The 16965-nt window shown below is 49.8% G+C and overlaps 2 protein-coding genes across 4 annotated transcripts; one reads left to right on the top strand and one right to left on the bottom strand.

Moving 5' to 3' along the window:
- Positions 1–889: 889 nt before the first annotated feature.
- On the top strand, positions 890–3960 carry DCTPP1 (dCTP pyrophosphatase 1). The gene is made up of 3 exons (XM_029221389.1): positions 890–1020; positions 1708–1818; positions 3466–3960. The coding sequence occupies exons 1-3, from the start codon at positions 923–925 to the stop codon at positions 3764–3766; spliced, it is 510 nt and encodes a 169-aa protein (XP_029077222.1). The 5' UTR covers positions 890–922; the 3' UTR covers positions 3767–3960.
- Positions 3961–6851: 2891 nt separating this feature from the next.
- On the bottom strand, positions 6852–15283 carry ZNF771 (zinc finger protein 771). Of its 3 annotated transcripts, none has more exons than XM_029222362.1 (3): positions 14907–15275; positions 14405–14554; positions 6852–7909 (listed from the first exon to the last, which is right to left on the bottom strand). In XM_029222362.1, exons 2-3 carry the CDS (start codon positions 14543–14545, stop codon positions 7106–7108), a joined length of 945 nt encoding a protein of 314 aa, XP_029078195.1. In that variant the 5' UTR covers positions 14546–14554; positions 14907–15275; the 3' UTR covers positions 6852–7105. The 3 variants fall into 3 exon arrangements, with proteins under 3 accessions (XP_029078195.1, XP_029078196.1, XP_029078198.1); XM_029222363.1 differs by having other exon boundaries at positions 6855–7909; positions 15205–15283; XM_029222365.1 differs by having other exon boundaries at positions 6855–7909; positions 14405–14567; positions 14907–15152.
- Positions 15284–16965: the final 1682 nt, after the last annotated feature.

The raw sequence follows: 16965 nt of genomic DNA, 5'->3' as shown, positions 1-16965 counted from the left end.
AAGATGTGGTACATATACACAATGGAATATTACTCAGCCATAAAAAGGAAAGAAATTGGGTCATTTGTAGAGACCTGGATGGACCTAGAGACTGTCAGACAGAGTGAAGTAAGTCAGAAAAAGAAAAACAAATATCGTATGTTAACGCATATATGTGGAATCTAGAAAAATGGTACAGACGAACTGGTTTGCAAGGCAGAAATAGAGACACAGACGTAGAGAACAAACGTATGGACACCAAGGGGGGAAAGCGGCGTGGGGTGGGGGGTACGAATTGGGAGATTGGGACTGACACATATACACTAATATGTAAAAAATAGATAAGTAATAAGAACTTGCTGTATAAAAAAAATAAATAAAAATCAAAAAATAAAAAGAAACTATAGATTTAGCAGGGCCTCCAAAAAATAAATATGTAAAATGCTTGAAACAGCTACCCTACTTCTAGTTTACTCCTCAGGCTCAGCTGTATCCTGGAGACATTCCTGTATCCTTTTAATAAATTCCCCTTTCTCGTTTAAACCCTTCATTGCTGGGGTTCTCCACGGGGCTCCCCGCCATCATCTTGCTTTGGCGCCATCTGGCGCCCAAAAGGGAAGTGATGCGCCTGCGCTCTCCACTCTCTGACTTTTGTGTCTTCCCTTGGTCGAATCTGGTACCTATACCTTTAAGATGCTTGGTCAAGACTGAAGAATTAGGGGGCCGGCGCCAAAGAACGCAAGCATGAAGTCCTCTTAGGTTGGTCCTGTCCGGGTAAGGGGCGGGCTGTAGCAAACTTCACATAAGAAATTGGTCTTTCTTTTGGTTCCGCCCCCGTGAAGCAGTCATGAACGCCTGTGATTGGTCAGGCGCTCTGGAGGCGGGGGCTCCGAGCTTGGCTCCAGGTTCTTCAGCAAGTCAGGGCTGCGGCGGGGTGGGCGGTATGTCCGCGGGTGGGGAGACGCGTGGGGATGCAGGAGGAGAGGGCACTGCTGCTGCCGCCCCCTTCAGCTTCAGCTCGGAACCAACGCTCGAGGACATGTAAGCCGTCCTTGCCCAGGCTGGGCTGGGGAGATCGCCCCCTTTCTCCCTCCGTTTGGGGAGGGCCCCTCCACGTGGTCGGGAAGAAGGCTAGCTGCTGTGCTCAGGTCCTAGCTCTGCTGGCTGACCCCCCGCAGGCGAGCCTTCTAACCGCCTCCTCTGTAAAATGGGCTTAATGCACACCTGAGGCAGGGGATATACCGGAGTACGATGCTGCTTCTGCCCTGTCTCTGCCCTCCAGGAGCGGGAGGTAGGACGGTGGTAAATGTAGTGTTGAGAGGTGGGAGGCATTTCTTGCTGGAGGAAATCAAAGAGGGCTTCTTAGGGGAAGTATCCTGGAGCTGTATTCTGTAAAATCAATAGGATTTAGATATACAGAGATAGGGATATTCCAGATGGAGAAAAACTGCAGAAGCAGCAGCAGGAGGTGGAAAAACGAAAAAGAAGGTATTATTAGATTTCGATAATTTAGGGTCTGTGTAAGGTCCCACCCATTTTATAGATGAGGAAACCAAGTTCCCTAAAGAGGAAACGACTTGCTTAGGCCACCCAAGGAATTAGTTGCAGAATCCCCCCTGATGCCCATGCCCCCATTACATATCACTGAGGTACCTGCCAGGGCCCTGCATCTCCTCCCCCATCCCCTAACCTTGGGACCTGGACTTCCACCCCTTTCTCCTATTCCAGCCGCCGCCTCCATGCTGAGTTTGCTGCTGAACGAGACTGGGACCAGTTCCACCAACCTCGGAACCTCCTCCTGGCCTTGGTGGGGGAAGTAGGGGAGCTGGCAGAGCTCTTGTGAGTAGATGACAGGCTTCTGGAAGAGTCTGTGTGTTGGGGAGGGGAGGGGAGGATTTATTTGACCATTAGATATCCCTGGGTCCAATTTCCCCTCCTCACTACCAAGCTCTGTACGTGGTTGCTGGGCATACAAAGATGACTTATGGGTCCCTGCCCTCTAGGGGTGCCCAGTCTCCTGGGAGAGAAAGGTGTGAAAACAGCAAGGCAGGTCCAGGTCTAAGAGGGGACAGTGGTAACTGTCCTTTACCTCTGCCTCTGGGGTGGAAAGGCAGGTATTCTATAGAAGACCTGCCTCTGGCATTCCAGACAGGGGGAGTTTACATTTGCAAAGGTAGTGAGGTGGGAAAGGGCAAGTTAAATTCAGGGAGAATATAAGATTCCTTCAGTGTAAGCTTCTTGAGGAAGAGCAAGGCTTTTGTCTGTTTTGGTCTCTGGTGTGTCCCAAGTGGCTGGGATACAATAGGCACTCAATATACTGTGGCTGTGGAGGACAGGGGTAGGATAGGAACACAGAATGATAGAATCAGGGCTGGGAAGTAATGGAGTTTGGACAGAACACCTGACCGGATTTGAATGGTAGAAAGGTCACTGTGTCTGCAGGGTGCATTGGATCCCCAAGAGAATTGGGTCAGGGGAGACCAGTGAGGAAGCTGGTGTAGATGAGGCAAAAGGTGGTGAGACCTAAGTCAGGGCAGTCACTGTGGGATGGACAAATGAGGGCACTGATGTGTGTGAGGGCAAGCCATTTGTTCATTACAGATTCATGACCACCATCTGTGTGCTATGTCCTCTAGAATCGAGATATGGCCTTGAACAAGATAGACACAGTTCCTACCATCACAGTGCAAGGAGACTGACAATAGATAAGTGAACTAATTTTAAAAGATGTGGAATTGTCACAAGTTCTATGAGGAAAGTAACACAAGGTGATGAGAAAGAAGGTAACAGAAGGGAGAAGGCTTTTCTGAGGAGGTGACATCTGAGCTGAGACCTGAGTAACAGCCAGCCATGGGAAGGATGGGGGGAAGAGCATTCAAGGCAGAGGGAGCAGTAAGTGCAAAGGCCCTGTGACAGTTTAGCCCATTTGCAAGGCAGAAAAGGCCAGAGTGGGTTTAGGTGGGGAGTGAGAGGGAGCATGGTGGTTGATGACACTGGAAGAAAGAGTCAGTTCATGCAGGACCTGGAGGGCATGGTAGGAGTTTGGATGTTATTCCAAGCACACTTGGGGGAGTTTTAAGCAGGGGAGGGACAAAATGTAATTTGTGCTTTTAAAAGATGGTGCAGGGTAAGACTAGAAGATGAGTTAGAGGCTTCTGCAGTGGTCCAGGTCCAAGGTTTAGTCTGGGGTGGCAGTGGCTAAGGCCGGCAGGGGAGGAGTAGAATTGTGTCTCGATAAGTGAAGTGTCCTTTTGGCTACTCCTTGGCTCAGGTAGGGACACAGAGGTCTGGGTGAATCATCTGATGGGGTCTCTTCCCCACCATGAAGATTCCAGGGCCTAGCTGGGTTGACTTGTCTTTGGAGGAACTTCCTAGGAGGTGGGAGTTCATTGCTGCAAGGCCTGGGGTGTGCCCCTAAGAGAGGTGGAACCCATTGGCCTAGCTAGCATCTATGTGTGTGTGCCTGTCTTTGTGTCCTGTCCCCAGTCAGTGGAAGCCGGATGAGGAGCCTGGGCCCCAAGCCTGGCCCCCCAGGGAACGAGCAGCCCTTCAAGAGGAGCTCAGTGACGTCCTCATCTACCTGGTAGCATTGGCAGCCCGCTGCCGTGTAGATCTGCCCCGAGCAGTGCTCTCCAAGATGGACACCAACCGGCGACGCTACCCAGTGCATCTGTCCCGCGGCTCTGCCCGCAAGTACACAGACTTGCCCCATGGGGCCACCTCTGAAAACCAGGCTGTGGGGCCTGCAGACCTCGCCTGTGAGTCCACAGGTCAGGCCTCAACCTAGAAACGTGGGCACAGAACCTGCAACTCAGCACGGCATCTGAGGAGCAGAGGGTGCTGCAGCCATGCTACCTCATTCTAGTCCTTTCCTAACAGATCATGGGCCTGGGCGCTACCCTTCTTGAGGTCTGAGGCCCAAGAACCTCCAGTAGGTAGCCTCCTGGTTTTTTCTCTCTCAATAAAAGTTTTGGTTAGCAACTTCTGGATTCTTCCTGGGGCAGCTGCCCTGACTTAGGCTCTCTGTCTCAGCACATGCTGGAGAGGGGTACCAGGGATACCTGTGAGCCCAAAGCCCATGTTTCTCTATTATACTTCCCACCTGCAGAGCAGAGAGATCTGATTTCTAGTAAGTTCTCTGTCTGACCTCATGCAAGTAAGTCCCTTCCCCTTATCTAAACAAGACTGGAGGCTTTATGTAGTGTTGGATAAGAGCCCAGGTTCTGGAGCCAGGCTGTATGGGTTCAAATGCCATCTTTGATACTGGATGATGTTCTGGATTATATTGGCATCTTTCTGTGCCTCCAGTTCCTCATCTAAAGTGAAAATAAGGGACTTCCCTGACGGTCCAGTGGTTAAGACTCTGCGCTTCCACTGCAGGGGGCGTGGGTTCCATCCCTGGTAGGGGAACTAAGATCCCACGTGCTGCGCAGCCAAAAATAAATTAATTAATTAATGAAATGAAATGAAAATAATGTTATCTACCTAATAGGGTTGTAAGGTTTAAGTAAGTTATTCTAAGTAGAGTGCTTAGGACAGTGTAAGTTTGCAGTTGTCATTATGTTTGCTTTTTCAACTCAAAACTTTCAGGGGCACAGAGCAGGAAGTTTCAACAGTTAAGGCAGGTGTGGGCCTTGTCCATCAGGACCCCAGCCCTGAGAGAGCTCTCTGCCCCTCTCCCTTGGCCCCCAGCACAAATCAGGGTCAGGTCTGTCTGATATGAAGCAGAACAGGGCTTCCTCTCTTTTGGGGCTTGGACCCCTTAGCCCCCTCCTTCTCTCCCAAGGCCAATTTGCTTGTTCCACTTCTACACCTAAAGATAGTGTTGGGTATGTATGATTCACCCATTGTGTGACCCCAGGCACATCACTTTCTTTTCAGAGCTACCCAGGGAACTAGCAGCCTGCCGCCTTCACAGGGTGAAACCTGATTCCACATCAGTAAAATAAAGCATTTCCCTTCACTGGCCTCACTCTTATTAATGACGTCACGTCCTCCTAACCAGTGACCTCTCTTACTTCCTAGGTAAAAGAGAATCCATCAGATTGGAACTGCTTTAGCTTTAACTTCCCAAACCCTCCTTTCCTCTGCCCACCAGTGATAGCAGGAGCCTTAGCTTATTGATCTCTTATTTCATCCTGCCTCCTTGATCAATTATCTCCTCTCTCCTCCATATAATCGAAGTCTTTTCCTTTCCATTAGCCCATCCCATTAGCACATAAAGCATACTTGAGGGCTTCCCTGGTGGTGCAGTGGTTGAGGGTCCACCTGCCGATGAAGGGGACACAGGTTCATGCCCCGGTCCGGGAGGATCCCACATGCCGCGGAGCGGCTGGGCCCGTGAGCCATGGCCGCTGAGCCTGCGCGTCCGGAGCCTGTGCTCCGCAACGGGAGAGGCCACAACAGTGAGAGGCCCGCGTACCGCAAAAAAAAAAAAAAAAAAAAAGCATACTTGAGTCTCTTTCGTATTGACAAGACAAAACCAACAAAACTCTAGCTACTTCCCTCATGCTTTTCACAGCCAAACCTCTTGAAATGGATCTACACCCATCCACTCTGCTTCTTCATTGTCTCATTTCTACCCTAACCCATTCAACGCTGGCTTTCACCCCCCACCCCTCCACTGAAACCGTTCTCATCACTTTCCCCGAATTCACACACAGTGGACACCACAGCAGCATCTGACTGAGCTGTTTCCTCCATAAAACACTTTCCTCTAGATTTCCCAGACAAGACACTTCTGCTTTTCTACCTCTGGCTGTTCTGTCACAGACTCAAGTTCTCTGCTACCCTCTTCTGGATGTGGTGCCATGCCCTCCAGACCTGATATCCCCAAGATGTTACTTCCAATCACCTCCCTGACCCGTCCACATTTACTTCACACTCAGTGTGTCCAGGTTGGGGTGTAACAATTGCTGCCACTTCAGCTCCTGCTCCTGCTCCTGTGTCCCCATCTCAATGACACTGCCTGTGGTCACCCAAGCTGAGAAATGAAATCAGCCCCATCTCTCCTTTCCGCATGTCCACTTTAACTCCTATTAATTCTAGCTCAATAATATGCCATATGCCTCCCTCCCCTCTAATCCCTCAAGGCTTCTTTGTGGCCTTGGAACCTTTAACCTGGCTTCCAGAGTCCTTAGTGGTCTGTCTCCTGCCAACGTCCTTGCTTGTTGTCCCTGCCTTCCACCCCAGAGGACATCTGCAAGCTCTAACAAGTCTGGCATGCAGGTTCAGGGGTTCTCTCCATACATCCCCAACCCCAACTCTCTTGACCTTAAGACCAGCTTAAATGCCACCTCTGAGAAGAGCCTCTCTAAACTCCAAGATTGCACTGAAGACCTCTCCTATCCAGCAACTCCCCCATCAGAGTTCCAATGACAAGGGACTGCACTTGCCTGTGTACTTGTCCTCACTGTGCCATTCACTGGCTGTCGGTACCTATTTACTCATCTGCAGAAATGGAGGTAAAAGAGTTACCTCACTTTGGGATGCTTTGAGGATGAAAATGAGCTAATAATAATGTAGCACTGAAGTTCTTTAACCTCATGCTAAAGTTTCCACTATTGCTTCTCTTTACTAGACCAAGTTCCATGAGGTTCATGCCGGCTCACTCAAAGCTCTGCAGAATGCACTGCCTGTTGATCACAAATGCGCTAAATTTATGGACCCTTCTAGGTCTGAGGTCATGAAGACATAACCAAGGGCCAAGCGTGGAATGACTCCACACACAGACAAAACCAGTTCCTGGAACACTTTTGGGCTTATAGCCCCACTTGACTCCATGACAATTCACCTAAATCACCTAAGCCTGGAGAGACCCCCAACTTTCCTCCTAATTCACACCCCACCCACCTCATTCACAGGCACGGGTGGGGTGAGGATATAATACTTTATTCACTCTAACACGGGCCGAGGGGATGTAATGAGGGGGAGGTGGGTGCGTTTCCAGGGACCCCCGGTAGGGGATCCTCCCTGTCTCCCAGTTCCAGGGCAGCCAGGCCCGCCGTCCCACCCCATCTGAGACGCAGGAGGCGGGGCGGGGAGTTGTCCAGGTTAACGCAGCCCCAGGTCGGGATACTAGCGTGCCCCTCCCCAGCTCGCACCCCGCGGAGACAAGAATGGCGGTTCAACTGCCCTCACAATCTGGGCAGCGCTCAGTGGCAGTGGCTCCGGCGGGTAGCTTGAAGTCCCGGCCGCAGCCCGCGCAGATGTAGAGACGGCGCCGCATGTGCGCGCGACGGTGGCGGATGAAGTGTGAGCTGAGGCGGAAGCGCCGGCCGCACTCGGCACATGGGTAGGGCCGCTCGCCTGTGTGCGTGCGCGCATGCTCCGCCAGGTTGGAGCGGTGGCCGAAGCCGCGGCCGCACACGGCGCAGCGGTGCGGCTTCTCGCCCGTGTGCACGCGCCGGTGCTTGGCCAGCGCCGAGCTCTGAGCGAAGCGCGTGCCGCAGTCGGCGCATGCGTACGGCCGCTCGCCCGTGTGCGTGCGTCGGTGGCGCGCCAGACACGAACTGCCGCCGAAGGCGCGTCCGCAGTCCGGGCACGAGTACGGCTTCTCGCCCGTGTGCACGCGCAGGTGCTGTGCGTAGTTGGAGCTCTGCGCGAAGCGGCGGCCGCATTGTGCGCATGCGTACGGCTTCTCGCCCGTGTGGCGCCGCCGGTGCTGCCGCAGGTTCGAGGCGGCCGAGAAGCGCTTGTCGCATTCTGGGCATTCGTAAGGCCGCTCGCCCGTATGCGTGCGGCTGTGTTTGGTCAGCGCTGACTTCTGCGAGAAGCGCCGGCCGCACTCGGTGCACGCAAAGGGCCGCTCGCCCGTGTGTATGCGGACGTGCTTGGCCAATGTGGAGCGGCGCGCAAAGGCGCGGCCGCAGTCCCGGCACGCGTGTGGGCGCGCCGGGTCCGCCGACGGCGCTGGCGCCTCGCTCGGGACCTGCGGGGAGAGGGGACAGGGGACAGGTCAGCCCTGACCGAGAGGCTCGGGAGCCAGAGACCTGGGGCTCTGCCGGCTGCAGCCTCTCCGTCCCCGTTTGTACAGTAGGAAAAGCCACGGGGTGCGCCTCTCAGGACGGTTGTGCGCTTTAAATGAGATTAACATAAACGCACATAGCACAATGCCTAGTGTAATTCTAGCTATTCTTTATTAATTCATACAGTATTTATTGAACGCGTACAATGTGCCAGACTCTGTTCTAGGAACTGGGGATTCAACATTAAATTTTTTTTTTAATTCCTAGTTTCAGGAAGAATGGGTAAGGAGTGCTGGTATTGGAGGGGGTGCTGCAAATTTAAATAGGGTTGAGGAACCTCGCTGATGTCACATGAGCGAAGACCTAAGGAGGTGAGAGAGCAGGTTCCAGAGGGAAAAGCAAGGCCCTGAGACAGGAGTTTTCCTGTTCTACGAATGGCCAGAAACTGCTTAGGGCGGACGGCAGGAGGGGAAGAGTAATCCATGGAGTGGTCCTGAAGGGGATATCTTAGCATAGGGCCTTGCATGTGAATGAGGTGAGGACTCAATAGAGATGTTAGACGGTTTTGAGCAAGGAGGGGAACAGATTAGACTCATATTTTAAAAGGTTTCAGGGGCTTCCCTGGTGGTGCAGTGGTTAAGAATCCGCCTGCCAATGCAGGGGACAAGGGTTCAAGCCCTGGTCCGTGAAGATCCCACATGCTCCAGAGCAATTAAGCCTGTGAGCCACAGCTACTGAGCCCACATGCCTGGAGCCTGTGCTCCGCAACAAGAGAAGCCCACGCACCACAACAAAGAGTAGCCCCTGCTCGCCGCAACTAGAGAAAGTCCATGCGCAGCAACAAAGAACCAACGCAGCCAAAAAAATAATTAATTAAAAAAAAGAAAAAAGAATAAAGGAGGGGAGGGGGCAGGAACCCAGTGAGGAGGCTACTGTACTGCAAGCCAGAGAAGACAGTGGCTTGGACCCAGTGACAAAGTTGGGAAGTGAAGGTGGTGAGAAGTGGTCTGCTTCTGGACATATTCTGCAGTTTGAGACAGCAAATTTGATAGTAGATTAGACATGAGGTGTAAAGAAAGGAGTAAAAATGACTCCAAGGATTTTGAGCTTGGCAACTGCTAAGGCGGAATTGCCATCTACAGAGCTGAGGGTGGAGGGAGGCGCAAGTTGGTACCTACTATCCGTTTCTGATCTTATCTGCAGTTCTCCTTGACACATCTGGAGCTCAGGAGAGAGGCCCAGGCTGGAGATGTTAATTGGGAAGGCATCAGCGTGGAGGTGGTTTTTAAAGCCTTGAGACTGGATGAGTTCGCCCAAGGAATAGGCAGAGAGAAATGGGGGTGGCAAGACAAAAAGCAGCCAGCAAAGGAGACTGAGCAGAAGCAGCCAGTGAAGTAAGAGACCCAGGAGAGCACGGTGTCTTAGAAACCAGGCCACCATCAAGTCCAGGCTCTCTAATAAACTTTCAAGAGCAAGCACCTATCATTTTTTAAGCTGCAAAAAAGGCAGCCAGGGTGAAACCCAAATACTATTCTGAGGCCTGAAATGAAAAAAATCAAAAATAAGCCAGTTTCATGAGGTCTGGGCCTCTGGAGATAAAATCAGAAAAAGAAATGCTTTATAAGAGGCAGATGAAGGGAAAACAGTTTGTACTAACAGTAAAGAGGAATACTGAGGAAACATTGCTTCCTCCTTAGAAAAGAGAAGGCTCATCCTAGCAAAAGTGGTGTTAAATCTCTACTATGGACTAAGCAAATAGGATATTAATTCATGACCAAATGAAAAACCAGGCACATATTAAGGATAAGACAGTGTTAGCTTCTTTCTCCCCATATTCCATCTCCACCAAGTGATTATCACTATTCTTCTTCTATAGATAAGGAAACAGGTTAAGAGAGGGTAAATGACAACTAGGGAGTGGCGAGGCCTCTTCTTTCTGAAGTTGTAAGGAGGGCACCTTCAGGGCCTTCAAGATCCTTTGTTAAAAAGACAGTAGCTTTTTGGTAACCACCTCAGAAATTTGAAAACAAGGCAGTTTGGGAAACTGGTCACCAGCCAAGGGAACTCTGGCTTAAATACTATTATCATGATAATGATAATAATGATAACATTACAGTGTAAAGATCTGACAGTGCTATGTTATGTACATTATTGTATTAAATCTTCCTGTCACTCCTCCTTGAGTCAGGCATTATCTTTTGAGAAAACTGAGCTCAGAGAGATTAAATTCACATAGCCAGTGGGAGTCAGGACTGACCTTAGAGTTCTCACCCTTAACAAGTAGGCTACACTGCTTCCCTGCACACACAGCATGAAGATGTGACAGCCGCTGGACTCCAAGTGCCTGGCACTCTCTAAGAGGGATTCAAGGTTAAAATACAACTTGATACTTTAAATCGAGAAACTCCGCACAGCAAATTCGGCAGTCTGAATTCAAGGTCATGGTTTCCAGTCTTGCCCTGGTTTTGACATCTATTTCATCACGTCAGCCATCGTGGAGAGAATTTTTCTCATTATATCTGTATTTTTTGGCCCGTTTTTCTTTGGCACCCTTCTTTAAGGTGACTTTGACCAGGCTGAGGACTTCCTTATGCTGGATTCACTATCTTGTGAAAAAGAAATCCTTCACACAAGTACCCTTGGTATCTCCAGCTCCAGGAGGAGGGGCCTTGGGTGCCCTAGGAAGAATCTTCATAAGAGGGGCTGAGTCTAGCTCATTAAGACCCCAGGCAAGTCCCTCCCTTCCCCTGCCTCAGTGGACCAAGGAAGGCAAGGTAGGCTAGGTGAGATCAATATTTCCCGACTTGAGGTATGCACATCACAGAATGCAAGAGGATTCTAAGTGTTATGTAGGCTAACTCTTATCTTACTATGATCATTATGTATTTATTTTCATGGATATTAGAAAAACAACAGATCACATGAAACCCACAATTTCATCAGTATTATTGCTCAGATGAGGGTAAATTTATTTAACAAAACAATGTGAATCTATCTGAAGAAGAGCATTAAATAAATGAGCAAACAGGTAAGTGACTGAAGCCTGGCAAATACCAGACTTACATGCCTTTTAAGTTCTACAGCTGTTAGATTTAAAAATTAGAATACAGGGTATCTGTACTATAACATTAGGGTACTAGGGGGATACATGTAGTATAAGAATATGATAATCCAAGTATTTAAAGTTAGTGATTTTGGAACTTCCCTGGTGGCACAGTGGTTAAGAATCTGCCTGCTAATGCAGGGGACACAGGTTTGAGCCCTGGTCCGGGAAGATCCCACATGCCACGGAGCAACTAAGCCCGTGCCCCACAACTACTGAGCCAGTGCTCTAGAGCCCAGAAGCCACAACTATTGAAGCCCGCGTGCCTAGAGCCCGTGCTCCACAACAAGGAAGCCACCGCAATGAGAAGCCCTGCTCACCACAACTAAAGAAAGCCTGAGTGTAGCAACAAAGACCCAATGCAGCCAAAATAAATAAATAAATAAATTTATTTTAAAAATAAATAAAAAATAAAGTTAGTGATTTCGTCTTCCTGCTTAAGGTGTTTTTGTTTTAAACCAGAGCAAACATTCCAGTTTTTTCCTCAGCCATTACTTTTCTAATTAATAACAATAACTACCACTTACTGAGCACTCACTATGTGCCAGGAAGTGTGGTAAGTGCTTTCCACCCATGTTCTTATTTTAAATTCTCACAACCCTTTGGGTTAGGCTGTATTAGCACCATTTTAAAATAAGGATATAAGACTCAGAAGTAAGTGACTACCAAGGTCCTACAGCTAATCCATCGGCAGGGTCAGGGTTTACACTGGAAGTCTGTCATTATCTAAAACACCTCTTCTCTCATAGAATGATGCAATTCTATCTCACTGAGAAGTTTAAGGTTACCTACACAGTTTGTCTCCCTCACCTGGGCTTTTTTAGCTGTCAGAATCTCCCTTCTTTTGAGTACAGAGTATAAAATACAATCCCTATCCTCTCGCTCATTGCTAAAGCAAGTGTGGTCCACAGACCAGCAGCGTCAGCATCACTGGAAACTTGTTAGAAATACAGAATCTCAAGTCCCCCCCATACCTACTGGATCAAACTCTTCAGTTTAACAAAATCCCCAGGTGATATGTACGCATGTTAAAAATGAAGAAACCTGATCTAGGAGATGCACTACTCCTAGGGAAAGCAGGTGGGAAAGGTGAAGAGGGTTTTACAGGTTGAAAGACCACATGGGCAAAGTCTTCGAGGTAAGAAGGGTCAGGTGTGTTTGAAGCTGGGGCATGGGATGGGTGCTGAGTGACTAGAGATGAAGCCATGAGGTCAGACGATGAAGACCTTTGAATGCCAGGCGCAGGAGCTGAGGGAAACAGAATACCACTCAAGGGTTCAGTTTTAAGCAGGGAGAGACAGGACTGGATGTACATAGAGCCCTCTGACAAAACCCTTCTATTCATTAAATCTAGTTTGGATTTTAATAGGCAGTGAGAGAATACTCCAGCTACTGAGTGCAGCATAATTAAGGCCTGTTCTGGACAATGACCGGCCATGGGACTGGGTGAGAGCTGAGAGTCACAGAATGTTGACACTAGAAGGAGCTTTGGAGACCACTATTTCATAGAAACCGAGACTCAGGGAGACCACACAGCAAGTTGATGAGCTATCTTGTGGGCACAGTGCTAAATCTTTGTGGGATGTGTGTGTGTAACTCTCATTTCCACCCTCCTCCAAATCCAGTCACCCACGTGATACTTAGACTGGATTTCAAAGATCTTACTTTCATTATCTCATTTTATAGATGAAAAGGCTGTCGAGGCAAAACTGGTAAATAGTGGTTAGGATTTGAGCCAATGCTTTTAACCGCTACATGATACCATTCAGAGTCTAGCTCTACAGCCTTTTCATGACTAGCCATGCCTACACCCACCCTTCCCATCCTTAGCTCCATCCAGTCCAATCAATGTTCCCCAAAACCCCCTTATTTCCATCTTCTCTCCCCTGCTGCCACTACCTTAGAGCAGGCTACCAGCCATACCTGACCTGGTCTCCCCACAGCAGCCCACGATTCTTCTAAATAGAAAATCTGATCATGTCTCTCCTCTGATTTGAGGCTTCTGATGGCACCGCATAACCTAACAGAGTATGTCCAAATTCCTAAGCTGGCTTTCAACACCTTTTACTCTCTGGCCCCGCCTACTTCTCTGGCCTTATCTTCTCTGAGCATTTGCTTTTGCTGTTTCCTCATCCTGAAATGCCCTTCCTCCTCCTCCATTTGCCAAATTCCCACTAAGTTTTCAAGGCCCATGTCAAAGTCATTTCCATGAAGCCTTCCCCACTGCCTTGAGTTATTTGCCCTCAATCCTCTAGGCCTCCATGTTCTAGGTTTCCCTGTTCACTCCCAAGCCTCAGGATTCAGCCCAGAAAGGCCTTGATAAAAATGAGTAGAAAAATCTCCAGAAGGATGACCTAGCCCAAGGTCCTGAACTTTAGGGAGAAGAATGAATAATAGCAGCAAATACTTACATAGTGTTTATTATGTGCCAGACACAGTTCTAACTCTTTACATGTATTAACTCATTTAATCCTCCCAACCCCAAGAAGTAGGTGCTATTATTATTTCCCTTGTACCAGTGAGGAAACTGAGCCACAAAGAGGTTAAACTTGCCTAAGGTGACACAGCTGGTGAGTGACAGAGTTGGAAGTCCACCCTAAACTCTGGAGTCTGAGTTCTTAACTTATAGGCCAAAGGTGGAGACCAGGGGATTCACAGGGCCGGAAGAGGCAGGCTGAGCTAGGAGGATGGGCCAAGGAAGCCTGAGAAAACAGAACTAAACGGGCCACCGCAGTGAAAGCGCAGAGTCCTAACCACTGGACCGCCTGGGAATTCCCTAAATAGTTATTTTGACTGGAAGAGGAGGCCACAGCAGCCAGCCCCCTCCCCCTAGGGCCCACCACACCCACTAGGGGGCAGCAGAACTTTCTTTTTCTGGGAACTGGCGCCTGTGCAGGAAGAAATCAGAGGGAGCCTGGGCCCACAAATCTGGCCCAGGAGTCTTCCAGCTGGACTCAGGGCTGCTCTGGCTGTGGGTGGGAGTCCTGTAGGGTTTTGGGAAGTAGAACTATACCTAGTGGCCGTTAGGGTCTCTAATGGGTAAATCTAACTCATATTTTGATCTCCTTAAAACTCCTCTCTTTAAACCTTCAACACCCTTGTCAGTCTAACCCTGCTAGACATCAAGCTCCTCGAGGAACCGAGGAGAGCGTGTACTCTCCAGCACCCAGCACAGAGCCTGGCACAGTAGGCGTGACATCTGTATGATGGCAGCATGGACTGTGGGACAGAAGGATGGGTGGCCAACCCTGAGAGTCAAGGGAAAGTAGGGACAGGATCCCTGGATTCTGTGTGAGGGAGGCTGGACCTGCACCAGGTTTAGGGGCGAAGGGACCCCAGGGTGTGGAACACGTACCTCCTTGTTGTCCATGGGGATCTTGAGTTTCACCACTTCATACTTCTCTTCACCCTCATCCTCCTCACCCTTCACCAGCAGTACCATCTCTTCTTGCATCTCTTCCTCCTCCTCCTCCTCTGTCTGCTGTTCACCGGGCATCTTGGTGTCCTGGGGCAGGGAGCTGAGTCAGAAGCTCAGGACCCGCCCCCCCACCATGGCTCTGGCCCACACAAGGCGGTGCAGCCGTGGCTTCTCCTGTGATGTTTGTGTATGACCTTCTTCCCTCTATCCCAGCCCGGCCCTAGGCCCCAGCCCTATCCCGGGACCAGCTCGGAAGACTCTCGTTCACCCCACTCATCCCGGCATTCAAGGCCCTGAACACTTCGAATCTCTAGCCCCAGTGAGTCACCACCCTCCCCGCGCTGAGTCACTCCCCGGTGCCTGGGTCCGCGGCCCGGAGCTCTAGGGCACGGGCTGGAGTCAGGATCGGGACGGAGACCCTGAGGGGGTGCGCACTCACCAGCCACAGGTTCGGGCGCTCGAGCTGCCCCAGGCCAGGGCGCCGGGCGGTTGGGCACTCTGCGACGCCGCGACTCCGGGGGCGGGGAGTAGGCGGGGCCTCGGTGACGACTGGCCATTGGTCAGAATGCCTAACCCCGCCCCCTAGGGGAGGGGCCAGAGGACCCAGGCGTCCGGCCCAAACTGCCCCGGGAGGGTGGCGAGCCGACACCCAGTGCCTTCCGCTCAACTCCGACTCCCAAAGACCCCGGGCTGCCCTACTCGGTGTTCAAGGTCCTCACAGTCCGGTAGTGACCTACCTTAAAGGCTCGTCTCCTGCGGCTGGCTCGGAGGTCTCAGCTGCGGCCAAGCGCGTCTGCTCCGCCCGAAATAGGCCACGTGCGCTCCCGCCCCTGCCTGGGCCTCTCGCTGGCGCCCCGCCTGGAGGGCGGACCCTGTTGCCTCCTCACCTCTTCCCTTCCCTCTTTTTGCCTCTTCTCCCATCTTTTCTCCTTTCGCAGCGTCGCCTTCACGGTCTCCTGGTCTCTGGAATATCTTGCTCCTCGAATACATACTTACCAACATACACCCAAGCAACCGCTGCTGTTTGTTGCGTGGTGTGCCTCTTATGCGCCATCGTTATGCTAAGCCTTTTGCACATCTGATCTCGATCCGCACAAAGGTGGGTCCGTTTCACAGATGAGCTAATTGAAATTCACAGATGAGCTAACTGAAGCTAACTGACTTGCCTAAGTTACACAGTAAGTGTTGTCACAGCATCCCCAGCAACCCAGTAGCCTAGGTGGAAAATTATGGCACACGGACCAGATCCAGTCCACAGAAGTATCTTGTTTGGCTCTCAAGCTTAAAAGTTAACTTCAAAAGAAGCACGAGAGGTCTTTTACAAAATTTAATTTCCAACATTTAAAAATTGAGATATTTCATGTAAAGATCTGTATTTTCCCACTTCTCTTGAAAAAGATACCTAATTCTCCCAATTTATGAATGGGGCAACGAAGATTCAGAAATGATGAAAGAGAAATTACATTCAGTAAGTGCTTACAATCCCTAGTTGTCTCTTTACAACAACCCTGTGGGGATCAATCATATTACCTTCCTTTGACAAATGACAGAACTAAAAACTTAAGTAATTTGCTCAAAGTCACATAGCTGGTAAGTAGCCAATTCCAAACCTCATGCTCTTCCTGTTGCACCAAATTCTCTCTCAGAAATGAGGTTACATGAGGAAATTGGTAGCAGAGCCAGGACTCAAGCCTGATCCTCAGTCTGCAGAGCCCATAACATAATTTGGATGTTGGGATTACATCTGGTCAAAGTTTTGCTCTTCCTCAGAGCTGGGAAAAGGGGGTAAATGAGTGTGATACTCACCCTCAGGATCCCAAAAGCCACTTTGATTGTGTTAATTCTCTCATCAAATACTTATTGAACCCTACTATGTACCTGGCACTATTCTAGATATTGGAGATGCAGTAGTGAACAAAAGAGACAAAAATCTTAGCTACCATGGCACTTCTCAAGGTGTAAAAAATGTCAACAAGTAAATAAGATAATTTCAGGTAACGATAGGTGTAAGAAGGAAATAGGGCCAGATGATGCACCAAGGAGTGGCTATGGTTGGGAGCTTCTTTAATGTGGGCAGGGAAGGCATCTCTTAGGATATAATATATGAGATGAAACTTGAATGATGAGAAAAAGTTAGCCATTTGAAAATCTAGATGAAGAATGTTCTAGACAGAACTACAGAGACTTTAAGGTGAGATTAAGCTTGGCATGTTTGAGGAAAAGAAAGAAGGCTTGTATGGCTGGAGCCAAGTGAGTTAATGGAAATGTAGTGTGGGAGCTGGAGAAGAGGCAGGCAGGGCCAGATTATGGCAGGAACTCTAGCGAAAGGCAAGGCGTGCTTCCCCTAATTCAGAGAATCAGTGAGGACGCTCAGCTGGGAGCAGTGAAAGTCCCTACTGGAAGGTCCTCCTACTGTGGGAGGACTTTGGAACAGATGCTTGCAAAAGGAGGAACATGTACAAGTATCTATCTGGAATCAGAGCTAGTTCTTGTTCTTG

This window comes from Monodon monoceros, unplaced genomic scaffold (genome assembly GCF_005190385.1).
Source record: "Monodon monoceros isolate NGI ecotype Baffin Bay Population unplaced genomic scaffold, NGI_Narwhal_1 Super_Scaffold_13, whole genome shotgun sequence".
NCBI classification, from domain to species: Eukaryota; Metazoa; Chordata; class Mammalia; order Artiodactyla; family Monodontidae; genus Monodon; species Monodon monoceros.
This window is presented reverse-complemented; position numbering and strand designations above follow the sequence as displayed.

Excerpts from the sequence above, each read along its gene's own strand:
- ZNF771 (XM_029222363.1), bottom strand. The coding sequence starts at position 14,545 with ATGCCCGGTGAACAGCAGACAGAGGAGGAGGAGGAGGAAGAGATGCAA. Across the intron at positions 7,910-14,404 it reads TCCCCATGGACAACAAGGAG|GTCCCGAGCGAGGCGCCAGC; the intron begins GTACGTGTTCCA and ends CTCTCCCCGCAG.
- DCTPP1 (XM_029221389.1), top strand. The coding sequence starts at position 923 with ATGTCCGCGGGTGGGGAGACGCGTGGGGATGCAGGAGGAGAGGGCACT. Across the intron at positions 1,021-1,707 it reads GAACCAACGCTCGAGGACAT|CCGCCGCCTCCATGCTGAGT; the intron begins GTAAGCCGTCCT and ends CTCCTATTCCAG. Across the intron at positions 1,819-3,465 it reads GGGGAGCTGGCAGAGCTCTT|TCAGTGGAAGCCGGATGAGG; the intron begins GTGAGTAGATGA and ends TCCTGTCCCCAG.